Genomic DNA, 16623 nt, shown 5'->3' with positions numbered 1-16623 from the left:
ATTCCACCGGTAATCTCATTTACCATGCTATGAAGTAAAACGACACTCAAGACCATCACTCCAGGTTGTCGGGCCGTATGCCCGGCGACAGTCAGGTTGGTATCCCACCAATATCTGGGTTGTCACTGAAGACACATTCCACCTGTAATCTCATTTACCATGCTATGAAGTAAAACGACACTCAAGACCATCACTCCAGGTTGTCGGGCCATATGCCCAGCGACAGTCAGGTTGGTATCCCACCAATATCTGGGTTGTCACTGAAGACACATTCCACCTGTAATCTCATTTACCATGCTATGAAGTAAAACGACACTCAAGACCATCACTCCAGGTTGTCGGGCCATATGCCCAGCGACAGTCAGGTTGGTATCCCACCAATATCTGGGTTGTCACTGAAGACACATTCCACCTGTAATTTCATTTACCATACTATGAAGCAAAACGTCACTCCAGACCATCACTCCAGGTTGTCGGGCCGTATGCCCAGCGACAGTCAGGTTGGTATCCCACCAATATCTGGGTTGTCACTGAAGACACATTCCATCTGTAATCTCATTTACTGGGGTAGGTGAATGAGATTACAGGCCTAATGTGTCCGACACCACTGCCAACGGGCTTATGGTAGGGTTCGACAGTGACCACAATGATCATTAATAGGTGGTTCATTCAACAAGCCCGTTGGCATTCAGAGCTCAATACAGTAGCCGCAAGGGGGGCCGTGAACTCGGACCTATTTCAATGAACCACCTATTAATGATCATTGTGGTCACTGTCGAACCCTACCATAAGCTCTTACCATCTTAAATCAAGACTCATTTGACCACGCAACAGTTTTACTGTTGTCTGGGGTCTAAACAATATGGTCACTGGCCCAGGAGATGCGCTGCAAGCGATGCCGGATCGATGATAATGATGAATCCGGGCCGGCCGCTGTGGCCGAGCGGTTCTAGGCGCTTCAGTCCGGAGCCGCGCTGCTGCTACGGTCGCAGGTTCGAATCCGGCTTTGGGCATGGATGTGTGTGATGTCCTTAGGTTCGATAGGTTTAAGTAGTTCTAAGTCTAGGGGACTGATGACCTCAGATGTTAAGTCCCACAGTGCTCAGAGCCATTTGAACCATTTGATGAATCCGGGACTCTGAGTGCACCTCTGACGATTGCTCAGTGCTCCCGTTCTGCCGTCTCTCTGTGTCGACTGCTTCCTTCCTCACACTGTGTTCGGCCATGGTTCATCCATTCCTGACAATCTCAAATGTTGAGCGATTCACCGGTTACTCCAACCGGCTTCTTTGAACCCAACTACACGTCCTAGCTCAAAGGCCATCTAGGTATACTGTTCACGCGCCAGTCAGTTGCTGTCCAACTGAGAACACGGAATGAAATTCGGAAAGACTTTATGCCATGGTATCGACATGTCCCCTGTTTATTGTTCTTGCCATCTGAATGGCGAAATTGAGCTGCAGCGTCAGACGTTATTCCATCGGCCACCATAGTTTACAGTTTTATATTTTCTCTCGAAACTTTTATGAATATCTATTTGTGACTAATTTGCATAACTCCGTCGTGGTGCGTAGCTTTTTATTGTTAGAGTGTATTTTCTGCATATGTAGTTGCATCCTCTATAGAACTGGTTTATTTGGAGTGCAAAGAGACGCTCCGCTGGCATTGCGAAACACACCTCGATGGGTCCCGCAAGCAAAACCTACCGGATGATCAAAAAGTCGGTATAAATTTGATAACTGAATAAATCACAGAATAATGTAGATAGAGAGGTACAAATTGACACACATGCTTGGAATGACATGGGGTTTTAGTAGAACCAAAAAAAAAAAAAATACAAAAGTTCAAAAAATGTCCGACAGATGACGCTTGATCTGATCAGAATAGCAATAATTAGCATAACAAAGTAAGACAAAGCAAAGATGATGTTATTTGCAGGAAATGCTCAATATGTCCACCATCATTAATCAACAATAGCTGTAGTCGAGGAATAATGTTGTGAACAGCACTGTAAAGCATGTCCGGAGTTATCGTGAGGCATTGGCGTCGGATGTTGTCTTTGAGCATCCCTAGGGACGTCGGTCGATCACGATACACTGGCGACCTCAGGTAACCCCAAAGCCAATAATCGCACGAACTGAGGTCTGGGGAGCTGGGAGGCCAAGCATGACGAAAGTGGTGGCTGAGCACACGATCATCACCAAACGACGCGCATTTGTCGGACATTTTGAGAACTCTTTTTTTTTGTTCTAACAAAACCCCATGTCATTCCAAGCAGGTATCTCAATTTTAACCTCTCTATCTACAGTATTCCGTGGTTTATTAAGTTTTCAGATTAATACTGACTTTTTGATCACCCGGTACATCGAATGTGTGCCAGTCTGGCGGTCGTACGCTAAGAAGCCCGCGAGTCTTTTGTAAGTGAGGTGGATGTGGAGTTTAGGTCTAGAGTAAGAGCGAGGGTTTCTTTTTTTGCAACAGAATTTTTCATCCATTTATACATTCACAAAGGCGCTTATAATGGAAAATTATCAACTACTTCTCGTATTCGTCTCAGAAAAAAAATTATTACTGACAGAGAAAACACGGAAATTCATGAAATAGTCCTTACATAACTTGAAGGTAGCGTTCTTTACTACCACTGCAGGCTCGACAATTTGACAGAAGGAAAAGACATCTGTCTAATGATTATTAAATCCAGGTGAGACGAGAGCCCACTAAACGCGAAGCTACCGCCAGGAAGGAGACTTCCCGTTGAACTAAGAGGACACGTGGAACTCAGCAGTGCTGATTTTAGCCACTAAGTGACTGTACAGGGATGAATGTACAGGGAGATGAATGTTTCGGCTACGATAAGCCTCTGTTAACAAAAAGAAATCCTCGAAATTTAAACTCAACATCCGCCTTACGTAAATTAAATAAATATTATTTTGTATACAATATCTATTAAAATGTGTTACTCAGACTGATACTGAAGACAGGGTAGTATGGCTGCCTGATCACTGATTATGAGATGACCACCATAATAGAATCTTAGAATTGAATTTCCTATCGAAATGCGCTCAGACGACATACGAACTTTTATAAATTATCTGCGACTTTCGTCTCACGGTTAGCCAACAAAGAGAGGACAGATCAACAAGAAAACTGACGAAAGACCTATGAAACCAAGTGACATTGTTCAAACTTTCGTTGTGCCGTTTCATACTGTATGAAATGTTGCTCTCAGTCTGATCGAGAGTGAAGTCATGTCAGTGGGGACGTCGTGTCCTGCATTCGCCCCACGCGCCGTGAATCACGCGTTAAGTGTAGGCGGTTCGACTCACATCTGCGCCTTAGCGGAAATTTATGCCAGCCCGATGCCAAGTGTGTAGTAGTCAGAACGGCCAGACATGACATGTATTAACTAGACACCTGTTCCGGAAGGAGCATAACAGAAGGCGGTACCTGTAGATTTATCATCAAACACTTGTAAACGTCTTCCGTGTGCAGAACGCAAATGCATGTTTCCCCACAACGGTAACGTTGTTGCAAAGAATATCAATTGATACAAAACTTAGAGAGACTAAGCTGTCAGTTCAAAAACTTAAGAGTTTACTACGTAGTTTTAAGAAATCAGTCCTTTTGTAGATAACACTAGTATTGTAATTGAAGTGGAAATGCCGTGTGGCTAGGGCATTCAGTCGGGTAGACCGTTCGCCTGGTGCAGGTCTTTCGAGTTGACGCCACCTCGGCGACTTGCGTGTCGATGGGGATGAAATAAAGATAATAAGGACAACACAACACCCAGTCCCTGAGCAGAGAAAATATCCGACCCAGCCGGAAATCGAACCCGGGCCGGTAGGTATGACATTCCGTCGCGCTGACCACTCTTTTTTTTCTTTTTTTCCACAAAAACAGTAACAAAAATGGCTACAATGAAACTCAACTAGCAGCGGCGGACAGTATTGTAATTAATCCAAGCATACATACAGAAACAGTGAAAATGGTAAGCAACGTTCTTGAAAATATCATTGACTGCCCGCTGGTAAGCATAACATATGGTGACGAAATTATAAATAGGATGGAAAATTCAAAATTCTTAGATGTCGTTAATCACGAGAATTAATGTGTGTTAGACCTGATTGCCGGCCGGAGTGGCCGAGCGGTTAAAGGCGCTACAGTCTGGAACCGCACGACCGCTACGGTCGCAGGTTCGAATCCTGCCTCGGGCATGGATGTGTGTGATGTCCTTAGGTTAGTTAGGTTTAAGTAGTTCTAAGTTCTAGGGGACTTATGACCACAGCAGTTGAGTCCCATAGTGCTCAGAGCCATTTGAACCATTTGTTAGACCTGATTCGTACCACATGGCCACAAGCACGACAGCAACGATAGAGAAACGATGAAAAATTCATTCAGCACCTATAACGATACGTGACCGTACCCATCTCGTTGATCTATTTGTCTACCGCTTCGTCAACCCATATCAGCTCCACATTTAGATAGTAAAGTGGCCTACCTTGCATAAAAAGGTCACTGTTTGCTTGCCGTGTCAAATTTGGATGAAATCCGAAGCTTTCGATGACAACCTCTAAGATTGACTGTTGTGGGCCACTTTCACAGGGTAGTATCAACGCCACTGGTGTAGCAAACTTTCTCCAGCGAAACTAGTGGGTCCTTCCACTGCCTAAATACACTACTGGCCATTAAAATTGCTACACCAAGAAGAAATGCAGATGATAAACGAGTATTAATTGGACAAATATATTACACTAGAACTGGCATGTGATTACATTTTCACGCAGTTTGGGTGCATAGATCCTGAGAAATCAGTACCCAGAACAACCACCTCTGGCCGTAATAACGGCCTTTATACGCCTGAGCATTGAGTCAAACACAACTTGGATGGCGTGTACAGGTACAGCTGACCATGCAGCTTCAACACGATACCACAGTTCATCAAGAGTAGTGACTGGCGTATTTGACAAGCCAGTTGGTCGGCCACCATTGACCAGACGTTTTCAATTGGTGAGAGATCTGGAGAATGTGCTGGCCAGGGCAGCAGTCGAACATTTTCTGTATCCAGAAAGGCCCGTACAGGACATGCAACATGCGGTCGTGCATTATCATGCTGAAATATAGGGTTTCGCAGGGATCGAATGAAGGGTAGAGCCACGGGTAGTAACAGATATGAAATGTAACGTCCACTGTTCAAAGTGCCGTTAATACGAACAAGAGGTGACCGAGACGTGTAACCAATGGCACCCCATACCATCACGCCGGGTGATACGCGAGTATGGCGATGACAAATAGACGCTTCCAATGTGCGTTCACTGCGATGTCACCAAACAGGGATGCGACCATCATGATGCTGTAAACAGAACCTGGATTCATCCGAAAAAGTGACATTTTGCCATTTGTGCACCCCGTTTCGTCGTTGAGTACACCATCGCAGGCGCTCCTGTCTGTGATGCAGCGTCAAGGGTAACCGCAGCCATGGTCTCCGAGCTGATAGTCCATGCTGCTGCAAACGTCGTCGAACTGTTCGTGCAGATGGTTTTTGTCTTGCAAACGTCCCCATCTGTTGACTCAGGCATCGAGACGTGGCTGCACGATCCGTTACAACCGTGCGGATAAGATGCCTGTCATCTCGACTGCTAGTGATACGAGGCCGTTGGTATCGAGCACTGCGTTCCGTATTACCCTCCTGAACCCACCGATTCCATATTCTGCTAACAGTCATTGGATATCGACCAACGCGGGCAGCAATGTCGCGATACGATAAACCGCAATCACGGTAGGCTTCAATCCGACCCTTATCAAAGCCGGAAATGTGATGGTACGCATTTCTCCTCCATACACGAGGCATGACAACAACGTTTCATTAGGCAACGCCGGTCAACTGCTGTTTGTGTACGAGAAATCGATTGGAAACTTTCCTCGTGTCAGCACGTTGTAGGTGTCGCCACCGGCGCCAACCTTGTGTGAATGCGCTGGAAAGTTAATCATTTGCATATCTCAGCGTCTTCTTCCTGTCGGTTATATTTCGCGTCTGTAGCACGTCATATTCGTGGTGTAGCAATTGTAATGGCCAGTAGTGTATAATAGTTATGTTTAGAATCCTGGGTATTTTCTATACTATTGTTTCAAGAATTTCAGTTTGACGGTGTAGGATCTTAAATTTACTTAGGTAATCAAACGAGGGTTCGCAACGAGTCTCAGCGTTGAATATAAAAAAGTTTCAAAACTAACTAGATACATAAAGGAAACGAAACACAACCATCTAAACAGCACGCCGTGTGACTAGGACGCCATGTCGGAAGAAGAAGTTACACCCACTTAATATGTGCACTGAACCATCAGTCTGTGTAGCCTTGGCAACACAAATTCGATTAAAGAAACGCCGAATCACCATATTACATATCCACTTACCACTGAACGGTATCGGGAGGAGGTCCTCATCTCAGTCTAAGGGAATGGAGCACTAGAAAGTATTACTACCATTGTTGTTTAAAGTTTTTCTCTTTTTCCTATTTTTAACTTGACCTGAGAAGATAAGATTTATTTTAAATATCAAAATAAATGGAGAAATTTATAGTTCTCATAAGGATTTTAAGCGCTTCTTTGGTGTTTGGAAATAATAGAGAAATACTGAGAGAATCGAAGCTGTGTGAGCAGTTCGTGAGCCGTGCCTAGTAAGTCGATCAGTAACCGAACAGTCCACGTAACGCGACGTTCTGCTTTCGAGTCTTGGTCAGGCACATAGTTTAAATCAGCTCTAAATTTATGCATGGTGCGTATTCCGCTACACAGTGGAAGATTGATTCAGCATTGGAATCATAGTTCCGTTCACATGGATTTATTTCGTCTATTCCTGTCTGAAGCGTATAGAATCGGATAAGCAATTCCGGGTCGTTTTACTGAAAAGAAACATGCCTAAGGAACTCTTGTATATGTTTATCATGTTATTTAATTCACTTACCTCATTGCAAGTAGATTCTCAGTAGAGAGAACCACAAGCCGAAAATCTGCGTCCTCCTTCGTCAGAACTGTTGGTAGTAGCATAAAACGACAACTCTATATCATTGTTTGATGTGTTTCAGGAAACTCTGTTAAATGTTTAGAACAATGTGCGGCGCATCATTACCTTCTTTTTCTCTGCCAGTGTGCAATACTACCTATTTTGGGATACTGTGATTGTTGTTGAGGACAAGTAAAAAGCCCTGGTCTCATGTCAAATTGTTCCAGGGACACACTACAATAGTATAAATAATAGTAAATGACCCATAATATGATGCGTGTGATAGAGTTTATCATTTCTTTTGAGTCCCAATCGCACTGGGGCACTGGTAGAAATCAATCTGCAGAATTAGCAACATTTTTCTATTAACCCTAATGTAGTATTGAATGTCGGCTGATTAAATTTCCGTACACTTACTTAGTACACTCATTTTGCTTAGAAACCGAGAGCGCTAAGGTTTTGGTTGACAGTGAGCCTTTTCTTTTCATACCGGTGAAATGAGATTGTAAAGTACAATAAATTTTTCAGTTTTACCTGCAGCCCTATAAACAGTCTTTCAGGCGCAGGAACTCTACGACTTAAATCGCCTTCGTTATCAGAGAATCCTGGTGGTGGAAGAAATTTTCTCCGCCGGTATTTGGCCGGAAAGAGAAGGAGAAGTGGTTTCGTGGAGATACAGATCACCAGCCTTCGCGCCTATGTCCTGGATTTCATTCCAGGCATCTGTATAATGAAGATATCGTATTTCAGAACCGTCGAGAGCTGCTGATAATTTTTTAAACCAACGTTTCTCATTATACGATGAACTCAAGATATCATAAAATTACTTGCAACCATCTGCAGTTGAACGTTCTGACTGCGGCGTTAAATAAAAGAAAAACAGTAACTGCCATAATAATAAAACGCATTATAGAACCAACAGTAAAATGTACTGACACAGCAGTTAATCATCATCTGCTAAACGTATCCCTCGAAGTCTCCCGGCCAATAAGGCATTACGACTGAAAGTGAAAAGTAAGGTTCCTGTCCTATTGCTACGAGGGCGTGCTGAAAAGTAATGGCTCCGAATTTTTTATGCGATAAATCGTAAAGCTTTTTTAATAAGACACACTTTATCAAGATTCTACATCTTTATTTCGTTATGTCTACGTATTTATTTCTCAAAATAGTCACGCTGGCAACCAACTAATTTCTTTAAACGAGATACCAATCTGTTGATACCATCGTTATAGAATGTTTGGCTTTGTTGACATGGCATTACCCTCACGTCTCCTTCCACCAGACCGTCACTAACTAAGTGAAGTCCTCGAAGGTGTTCTTTAAGTTCTGCAAACAGATGAAAATCGGATGGCGCCAAGCCGGGATGATGTGTGGAGGGATTATTTGAATTCAAGCTTTCACTTTCTCGCGTACCGTCAAAGTTACGTTACCCGCCGCCATGTTGAACGCTACACTTCGAAGCCCTCTAGCGGTAGAGAGTTGCAACTGGTGCCAGCGTAGCGACAGAGTCGGTAAATCTATGATATGTAATAAAAAAGCACTCTGTCTTTAGGCCATAAGTGGCCCATCGGGACCAACCGACCGCCACGTCATTCTCACATGAGGATGCAGGTATAAGGGGCGTATGGTCAGCACTAGAGATGGGCAAAACTGTTCTTTTCAGAGATCGGATCAGAACTGTTCACTCCCTGAAATGAACTAGCTCTTTTTCATGACTCACCACTCATTCACAATAGAAAATAAATGGAAGGTACATTGCCCTTTAAACTTGGTTTATTCCAGTACTATACCTGTATTTTGACCTTATTTGATCCTATTTTGAAGTAACACAGATAATGAGTAACAATTTTGTATTGTTTATTGAAATTTCCACAATATGACAAAGTTTTTGATTATTGATTTATTTTGCACTATTGTGGTTTTTTGGGTGATCGGAAAATGTTGTAACTTGATTTACATTAACAATATATTTGGCTATAATGTATTAAAATTTCATTAACCTCGTACAAATACATCGCAAGCCATATATTTTTAAAGTGAACGTTTCCTTCTGAAGATGCCTAAAATCGCAAAATCCGTACCAGAATAAAAAAAAAAAATATAAATTTGACTGTAAGACTAAAGTGCTGCATATAGCCTTACGCAGAATAAAACAAGGAAAATATTGGTGTATCACATTTTGCGATACGTTTATCGGTTCACTCGTAATTAAAGCGTAAATTCGAGTGTCCATAATAAAAATCCTATAGTAAGAGGAGTCGTCAGGAACCTAATCTGATCAGTTTAAACAAATAAAAATAAAATAAAAACAAATGATGTATACATAACATAATAATGTAATATACTTAGCGGTATTACTATGAAGAACAATATCCAGTAGAGACGAACTCCGATGCAGAGGCGCTGAGTCGAGTAGGTCGCGCCGCGAGCTGTATTACTGCGTGAGGTAAGACCGCAGAGACCAGAGTGACACCTGAGTTGCTTTGCTCAACGCTCTGGCTAGAGTCGAGAACGGTGGGGTGAGCGTTGAGCGGGCGAGTTCCGAGGGTGGGGGGAGCGGTGAACGGCCACCAGTCACCCGCTCCGAGACAAATCGTCCGTTCTCTTGCGAGCAGGTTGTTGCAAGTAGTTCTTATGTTCTCCGCTAGGAGGCTCTCTGTCCTGTTGCTCGCATCAGCTGTCCAGAGGGCAGGACGAGCGACTGAAACGATCGCCGACAGAGTGCGATGCTAAGTTAAGCTGCGCCAGACACTGCACGCGGCAGAGGATGCACAGAGACAGCACGGCATATGTGAAACACAAAATCCAATGGGGCACTGAACAATGCAGGCAGCCTAGGTAGAAGCAGGGCAGAGACCGGCGCCGGCTGTGTTGTGTGGCGTGAACTGTGCTCTGACCAGCAGAGGCGCCGCTGATATGCTCCGTCTCTCTCTCTCTCTCTGCCATGGGAAACGTTTGGAGCTACCGTTCTTTTTTTCTGAATCACTGATTGTTTACTCCTTTGAAAGATTCAACTCTATGAATCAGTTCAGGAGCGGATCCCCCATCTCTAGTCAGCACACCACTCTCCCGGTCGTTATGATGGTTTTCTTTGACCGGAGCTGCTACTATTCGGTCGAGTATCTGCTCAGTTGGCGTTTCGAGGCTGAGTGCACCCAGAAAACGGCAACAGCGCATGGGGGCGCGGATGGTCACCGATGCAAGTGCCGGCCACCTCCGACAGTGCTTAACTGCGGTGATCTGACGGGAACCGTTGTATCCACTGCGGCAAGGCCGTTGCTGTGATATGTAATACCTCAACCAATATTTAGAACAGTATAAAAAGTTCAGCACGCCCTCTTACAAATACATAAACGAAATTTGCTACTGCTCTTATTTGAGCTATTTTGGAGACCTGTCTATAGCTCGAGCGCGGGTGAAGTCCTATTTAGATGAAATTTCGCATTTCGCTTGAGGAAGCTGGGAAAGGATCTAAGCTACCCTCCCACCCAAATGTGTTACTCTCACATGGGAGGCGTCATATAAAAAATGCTGCACCTGCGTTTCTACGGAAGGAGGGGAGTCACGGAGGCAGCGGTTGATAAAACTACTTACATAGCAGACACTCCCTATTGCTACAAGTTGCAAAATACTTGTATACAGCGTCAATAGAAACCGTATTATTTATTAACTGTTATGTTGCACGTATAGCAGCTTGACTGGAACAAAGCCATCTCACTGTGTCGGTCACGTTGTCATAAGATTTCTGAACAATGGTAGGCTCGACAGTGTTGCACAGTGATTTATATTCGGCCATCAGAGAGACATTCGGGGACGGTTCTTGCCTATCTGCATAGAGGAGCTGCTCATATGCCAGACATGATGTGACAGGTGAGAAGGTGTGTTGAACATGTCTATGTATTTTGTGAACGTTTTAAAAAAATAAAGTTCTTAATTTGATATATCAAAACCGTGGAGATTTTTGAAGAACCCTATTCTGTGATGGTTGAATGAAGGATTACTTCAAAGTTTTACTCGTATAATCTTCAAGGCTTAGGCAGTCTGGCCTGTTTCGGTTTAACAGTTCACCTCTTTCTGGAACAACTTACACCGCATCTGTCTGAAGGGGTACAGTTAAGAGTAAATTTGGTATGTAATTTTTTTCCATTGTCGACATATTATCGAAGACTTTATTTTGACACTCTACAATGTTGTCTTTTTCATACGCATAGCCCTTTTCTTATTCAGTATCTCCTGGAGTAGGTGTTAACTGCACGTACCATTCTCATACCAGCTGCTTGGTAGCTCTTATTTAATAAACATCTAATACTCATTAAGGTAAATGACTTGGTAGCTTACAGTATAAAGTAAAATTTAGAATGCCGTGATAACACTGTTTATTCGTATAAAATTAACGGTTATAAAACTTTGTGAATCAGAAGACACTGAGAGTATAAAAAAGAAAGCATGTGAATGAAATATTTTAAAAAAATGTCAATTTTTTACATTGTATTGTAGATGGTAAAAAGGATAATAAAAGTAAATAAAAGTATATAATTTTGATCTGCAAAAAGAAAAATAAATCGCATCCTTGGGAGGCAAGAACGTTTTTGCAAATGCTAAATTAGACTTCTTTCTGTCCACGTAACGTGGAGTGCTGTCAATACTTTAAAACGGAAAACTAAAATTAGATTCAACTACGTAAATTGCGTAACTAATTAAAGATATTGCACACTATTCACAGTAGATAGGAACTCTTTTACAAAATACTTTTAGATATCTAGCCTTCATCGATAAAATATTGAGCAATTTTCTTCCCTCTAGCACTATTAGGTCATCGACATTTGAGTAGAATTGTCTCTCATTATATTACAGAGTCTGAGATAATTATCACAATTTTAGTCAACGTGTAGTCTTTGCTAGCATATTAAGCCTCTCGAGGAAGACTCATAAATCAGATAAAACGAACCAAATGATCTCGCTTTCATCTGAAACGGATACAATAACTGCTATAGCTGGTTGTTCGATTTATTGTTGCTACTTCTTGCAGTCCTCAGTTCGCATTACGCAATGACATTTACTTATCCAGACCTTGACTAATTCCCACACATCTGCAATAGCACAGATAGATGGCTTATATCTGAGAGAACAGAAATGAAGGAATGCCATATATCTGAGAAAACAGAAACGAATGAGACCTGAGTTCTCTGTCCTTTCCAACAGGCAGGAGAAAATTTTCCAGATAGCCATCTGTGTGGACACAGGTTTTTTTCCGTTTTTAATTCACATCTTTTTGGCGGCTGTAAATGGTCTTAAACGCGCTTGCTTCCTATACACCAATCAGGATGTGAGATACTCTTTTCTCAAGACTGCAACAACTCCATTATTTACACCTTAAATCCATTCTACTTTCGAATATAGTTCTAGAGTGCGTCGATCATATCCAGCCGTCTTGGTACACTTATCAGCTCCAGGGCACAGTTGTCTTATTTTTGGGGATGGGACACTGGTGACAGTGTGGACAACTCTGAAATACTAGGAGCAGTTGAAATCAAATTATTTATTGATATTACTTACTGTGTGAAAAATATTTGGTTCAGGTAGGGGTCGTTCAGGGTAGGACTAAGGAGTGAAGCAGTGACAACAAAAAATACTAGAAAACGAAAGGTATTAGTGTCAAGTGCATAGTGTTTGGCGTTTATAAGCTGATTGGTGACAGTGCCGATGACATTTAATCAGTAGCGATGTTGGTGAAGGTATAGAGTGATATGTAGCTCATGAAATCGAAACGCTTGGAGTTATTTTTATGAACTTTGCTGCACATACGACTTATTGATGCAAAAAATACTGTGGGGTTAGCACACTCCTTGCGCTGGAAGGAAAAAAATGGGTGAGTATAACTCTCGAAATCATAAAATGAAGGCTTTCACGGCAGGTGTTGTCATCGCTAAACATTTCCGGGCTGATATGCCGTGGTCCATACATAAAACTCTCCCCTGACGTTTCACCTTCGACTGCGGAAGGCATCCTCCAAGGACAATTGCAGTTCGCCCATTGTCCTCGGAGGGTGCTTCCGCACTCGAAGGCGAAACGTCAGGGGAGAGTTTTATCTATGGACCACGGCATCTCAGCCCGGAAGTGTTAAGTGATAACTCTCGAAAGCTTAGAGAAACTGCAATCAGTTTTACAACACACTTGGGCACTATTTAAGAAAGGCATCCCTAGAATCGCTGGGAATGAAAGTCAAGTGATGACATTCAAAATAATCGAAGACATATTCCTTTCCTTTTGCTTTTTAACGTGATACTGGAATAAATAAGTAACTGGGCAACGCCAATTAATCACACGCTATCTTAATGAATTGATTAAATGGGTTTCCTAGCATTCTTATTAGGATTCCGACTGATTAGGTATCTAGACAATTAAGTTTCGAGACGCTTTTATTTTGTTCTAAATGAACAGAGCAAGAGAGGGCTTGGTAGAAGGTGGAAATGGATCTGGGACGTAAACAGAGGCTTGTTGCCAGGAAACCTCACAACCTGATTGGAGTCCAAGGAGCTAGCATGTCTACAATCATATTTAGCAGTACCTGAGTACGCCGGTGATAAAAATGCTATACAGAACAGAAATACCACAAACTCTGAGGAATACCGACCATATTGTTGTGAAGAAATGTTTCTCCTTTGATCATGAGAAATTATGAGTTGGATGTCTGTATATCTTCACTGTGTCCTTCGCTAAACACTGGCATGTGTCCACGAGAACTCTTGCTATACATCCTGTGTCATGCCATAAACTCGCAGCTGGAGAGAGCTGGAAGTATTTTTGGACCTTTCAGATATAGGCTCTAATGATCAGGTCATTTGTGCATAGCTCCTGCTAAGGACGGAAGGAATCACGCACATTTCGTCGTCGTCGAAACATCAGTTCGGTGAGGACGTGGTGACGTCTTCGTCGGATTCCTCACTCACAGCTGCTGCTACAAAGGACACGATCAGGTCTGAATGCGCCTTGGCTTTTCCGCCAGGACCCGCCACCGCCACGGCCCTGGGTTCGAAGTGGACGTCCACCGGTTGGCCTATGGGCACCACGGCGTGTGAGATGGGGTTCGCTATGGCGGTACCATTGCAGCCGGCCACAGCCTCCGCTTCCGGCTTCAGAATCAGCGTCGTCGTGCCAGGCGGTCTGTTCGGATCGGTGTAGTTCTTGCGCCAGTCCATGAGGTCTTGCGAGTCATTCCACTCCGACCGTCGGTCGAGGATCTGACGTAGCTTTGACAAGGCGGGTCCCAAAGGAGCTGGCTGTTTCTGGTTTGTGACTTCTTTGCTATCATCAGGCAATTTCTCTGTTTGTGGTACTAGTCCCTGATCCATTGGATGACTAACGTCTGTTGACGTATCAGATTTATTGGACGTTTTCTCCAACTTCACTTCAATCTCAGAGCTTTGATTAGTGAAACTTTCTGCGTTCAAGTTCCGTTCTTCATCACTTCCTGTGGAAGGGCTGGGTCCTCCTGGTGCCATGTAATCTGAATTTATCGGTAGATCTGAATTTCTTACTATAGCCTCTAACGGTTTCGGCTTTTGGAATATGTTGCCAAACCCGTGTTTCCCCAGAACACCGAAATTGCCCACACGGTGCGGTGGACTTTGGGTTTTTGTGTAATCATACCTTGCTTCATTAAATGGAGTAAATATCCCTCCAGATGCGCGTGGCACTTCGCTCTGAACGGAGCCCCAGTATGCTGAACTTCTCTGAATTGCGGAGGATTCACTCAACTGCTTCGAGAGACCATTGTTCTCATGCTGGCTATAGAACGTAGATGGCAAATGGGAAAATGGAGACCTGTTAATCGGTAACCTGGAGGTAGTGAGAGGTACGTGATACACTGGGTGTCTGACGGGAGTAACTAACTCCCCGTTGACGATGGTGTACAGGTTGGTGTATCCTTCGTCTCTTGGGGGGTTCCATTGGAAACTCTGTGCAGCTCTCGTTGGCTGGAGCGCGAGCTGCGGCTGGTACACGGACGGTATTCGGTGGATGACAGTTGGGATCGCCACCGGCTGTTGAGCTCTGAACTGCTGTGGTGCGTAGAGGAAGCCCCACGGCGGTGGCTCGGACCTGGGGACCAACAGGCACAGGTGTTCCCTTCACTGCGTCATGGCGCCAGAGGGACTGAACAACTCTACCCTTGCCACATGGAGTTAGACTACCACTACGGATGCAACATGCTTGACATGCGCTAGTCTTTCCTTTTACGAACTCATGCTGGTTATTGTAGCAGATGTGAGGACGAGGAATGCAAATCACAAAAAAGGCCACAATCTACAAGGAATACACAATTCTTTATTCCTGAAGCAAATTTTTTATAATAAAGCATAACAATGCTATTAAATAAATAGAATAAAGTTATATTTACAAAACTAAAATCAACAGTCGTACAAATAGTGTATTTTACAGTTGTTTAGATCATAGATACGCTTCATTTTTCACACTTGGATTGTATTGTATTTTACAATCTGAGTCTAGCATTTATTACGTTTAAATGTCCTGAGAGATGTTGGGGAGAGAGTGGTGACAGAATTGTGTCTGTCGCAGAGAGCATTGCCCGCTTAAGAAAAGACGCTGAGTACTAGCCCCAGTCTATACCACACTGTAATATGAAAGATTCATCCTGGCCATTATATTCTTGCTATCACTAAAAACATTCGGAAAATAGTAGAGATAGACTATCTACTGTACTAAACTGCGTTTTGCATTCTAGTTTTGCCGAGCACTTGCGTTGGTTTCTCACGTTGATATTAACTTGGATGACAATCATTCCAAGTCCAACCTGCTCGACAGATGAGCAAACAATGAAAGGAAGAAGAGACCTTTGACATAAATGTTTCTTCCAAACTCTTTAACCCTGAATTTCAGCAACTAAGAGATATTTCTGACTTATTTCCAGTGCACTGTATGTGAGTACCAGCTCCGGCTTTATTTTTGGGATGTAAAGCTTATATGCAACCGATGAGGGAGTGATAGAGAGCGATGGGTGAGAAGATATTACTAAATCCAGCCCTTCTTCCAAATCAACTCTCCCAGCGGCGATGCCGTCATAGTATGGTAAAGAAGAATTAGTGCCAAGATGAAGTTTATAGGTGATACAGGAATGAGAAAAATTGGTGGGCAAATACCGATCTCACCAGCAATCCACTGACAACTACATCCAACTATTAAAAAGTAATTTTCTTCGTTTTCCGATATTAAGAGCGGATTTCTATGATTTCTTTCTTTCTGAACAACGACAAAAGTTTCGAAGAAACATTTATTGGGCCTTGAAATTGAAATGAGGGAAATGCAGAGAGCGAAGTCCCCGGTTTTCTGAAGTGTTGTTCACTCGTTTACGGTAACTTCAAGCAAGAAATTCTCTCACGCAGTTCAACAGCTAGAAACATAACGGAACATCGTCGTCTACCTGACCAAAAAAAGTATCTGAGGCATTAGGTGTGTGTTTGCAACATAAAACATGAATTTTGGAGATACAATGAAACACATCAGTAACTATTGAAAAGATGAACGATAAAGAGACTTCGGAATATTCGTAAATGTTCTTCAGTTGGCAAATGTAAAGAAACTATTTTAACTTAATAAGTAAAACA

The 16623-nt window shown here is 43.0% G+C and overlaps 1 protein-coding gene across 2 annotated transcripts in view; it reads right to left on the bottom strand.

Annotated features, from left to right (window-relative positions):
- Window positions 1–16623, bottom strand: part of LOC126100164 (translation initiation factor IF-2-like) — a 146750-nt gene that overhangs the window by 75736 nt on the left and 54391 nt on the right. Inside the window, exon 3 of one of the 2 annotated variants that reach the window (XM_049910708.1) lies at window positions 11360–15100. The exons of the other annotated variant lie outside the window; for it this stretch is intronic. Coding sequence (XP_049766665.1) covers window positions 13903–15100 — 1198 coding nt within the window. The 3' untranslated portion in view covers window positions 11360–13902. Of the gene's footprint in view, window positions 1–11359; window positions 15101–16623 lie in introns of those variants that run through there. 2 annotated transcript variants of the gene reach the window in all.

Source organism: Schistocerca cancellata, chromosome 9, assembly GCF_023864275.1.
Source record: "Schistocerca cancellata isolate TAMUIC-IGC-003103 chromosome 9, iqSchCanc2.1, whole genome shotgun sequence".
NCBI classification, from domain to species: domain Eukaryota; kingdom Metazoa; phylum Arthropoda; class Insecta; order Orthoptera; family Acrididae; genus Schistocerca; species Schistocerca cancellata.
Note: the sequence above shows the minus strand (reverse complement) of the source record. Positions and strands in the feature narration are given on the sequence as shown.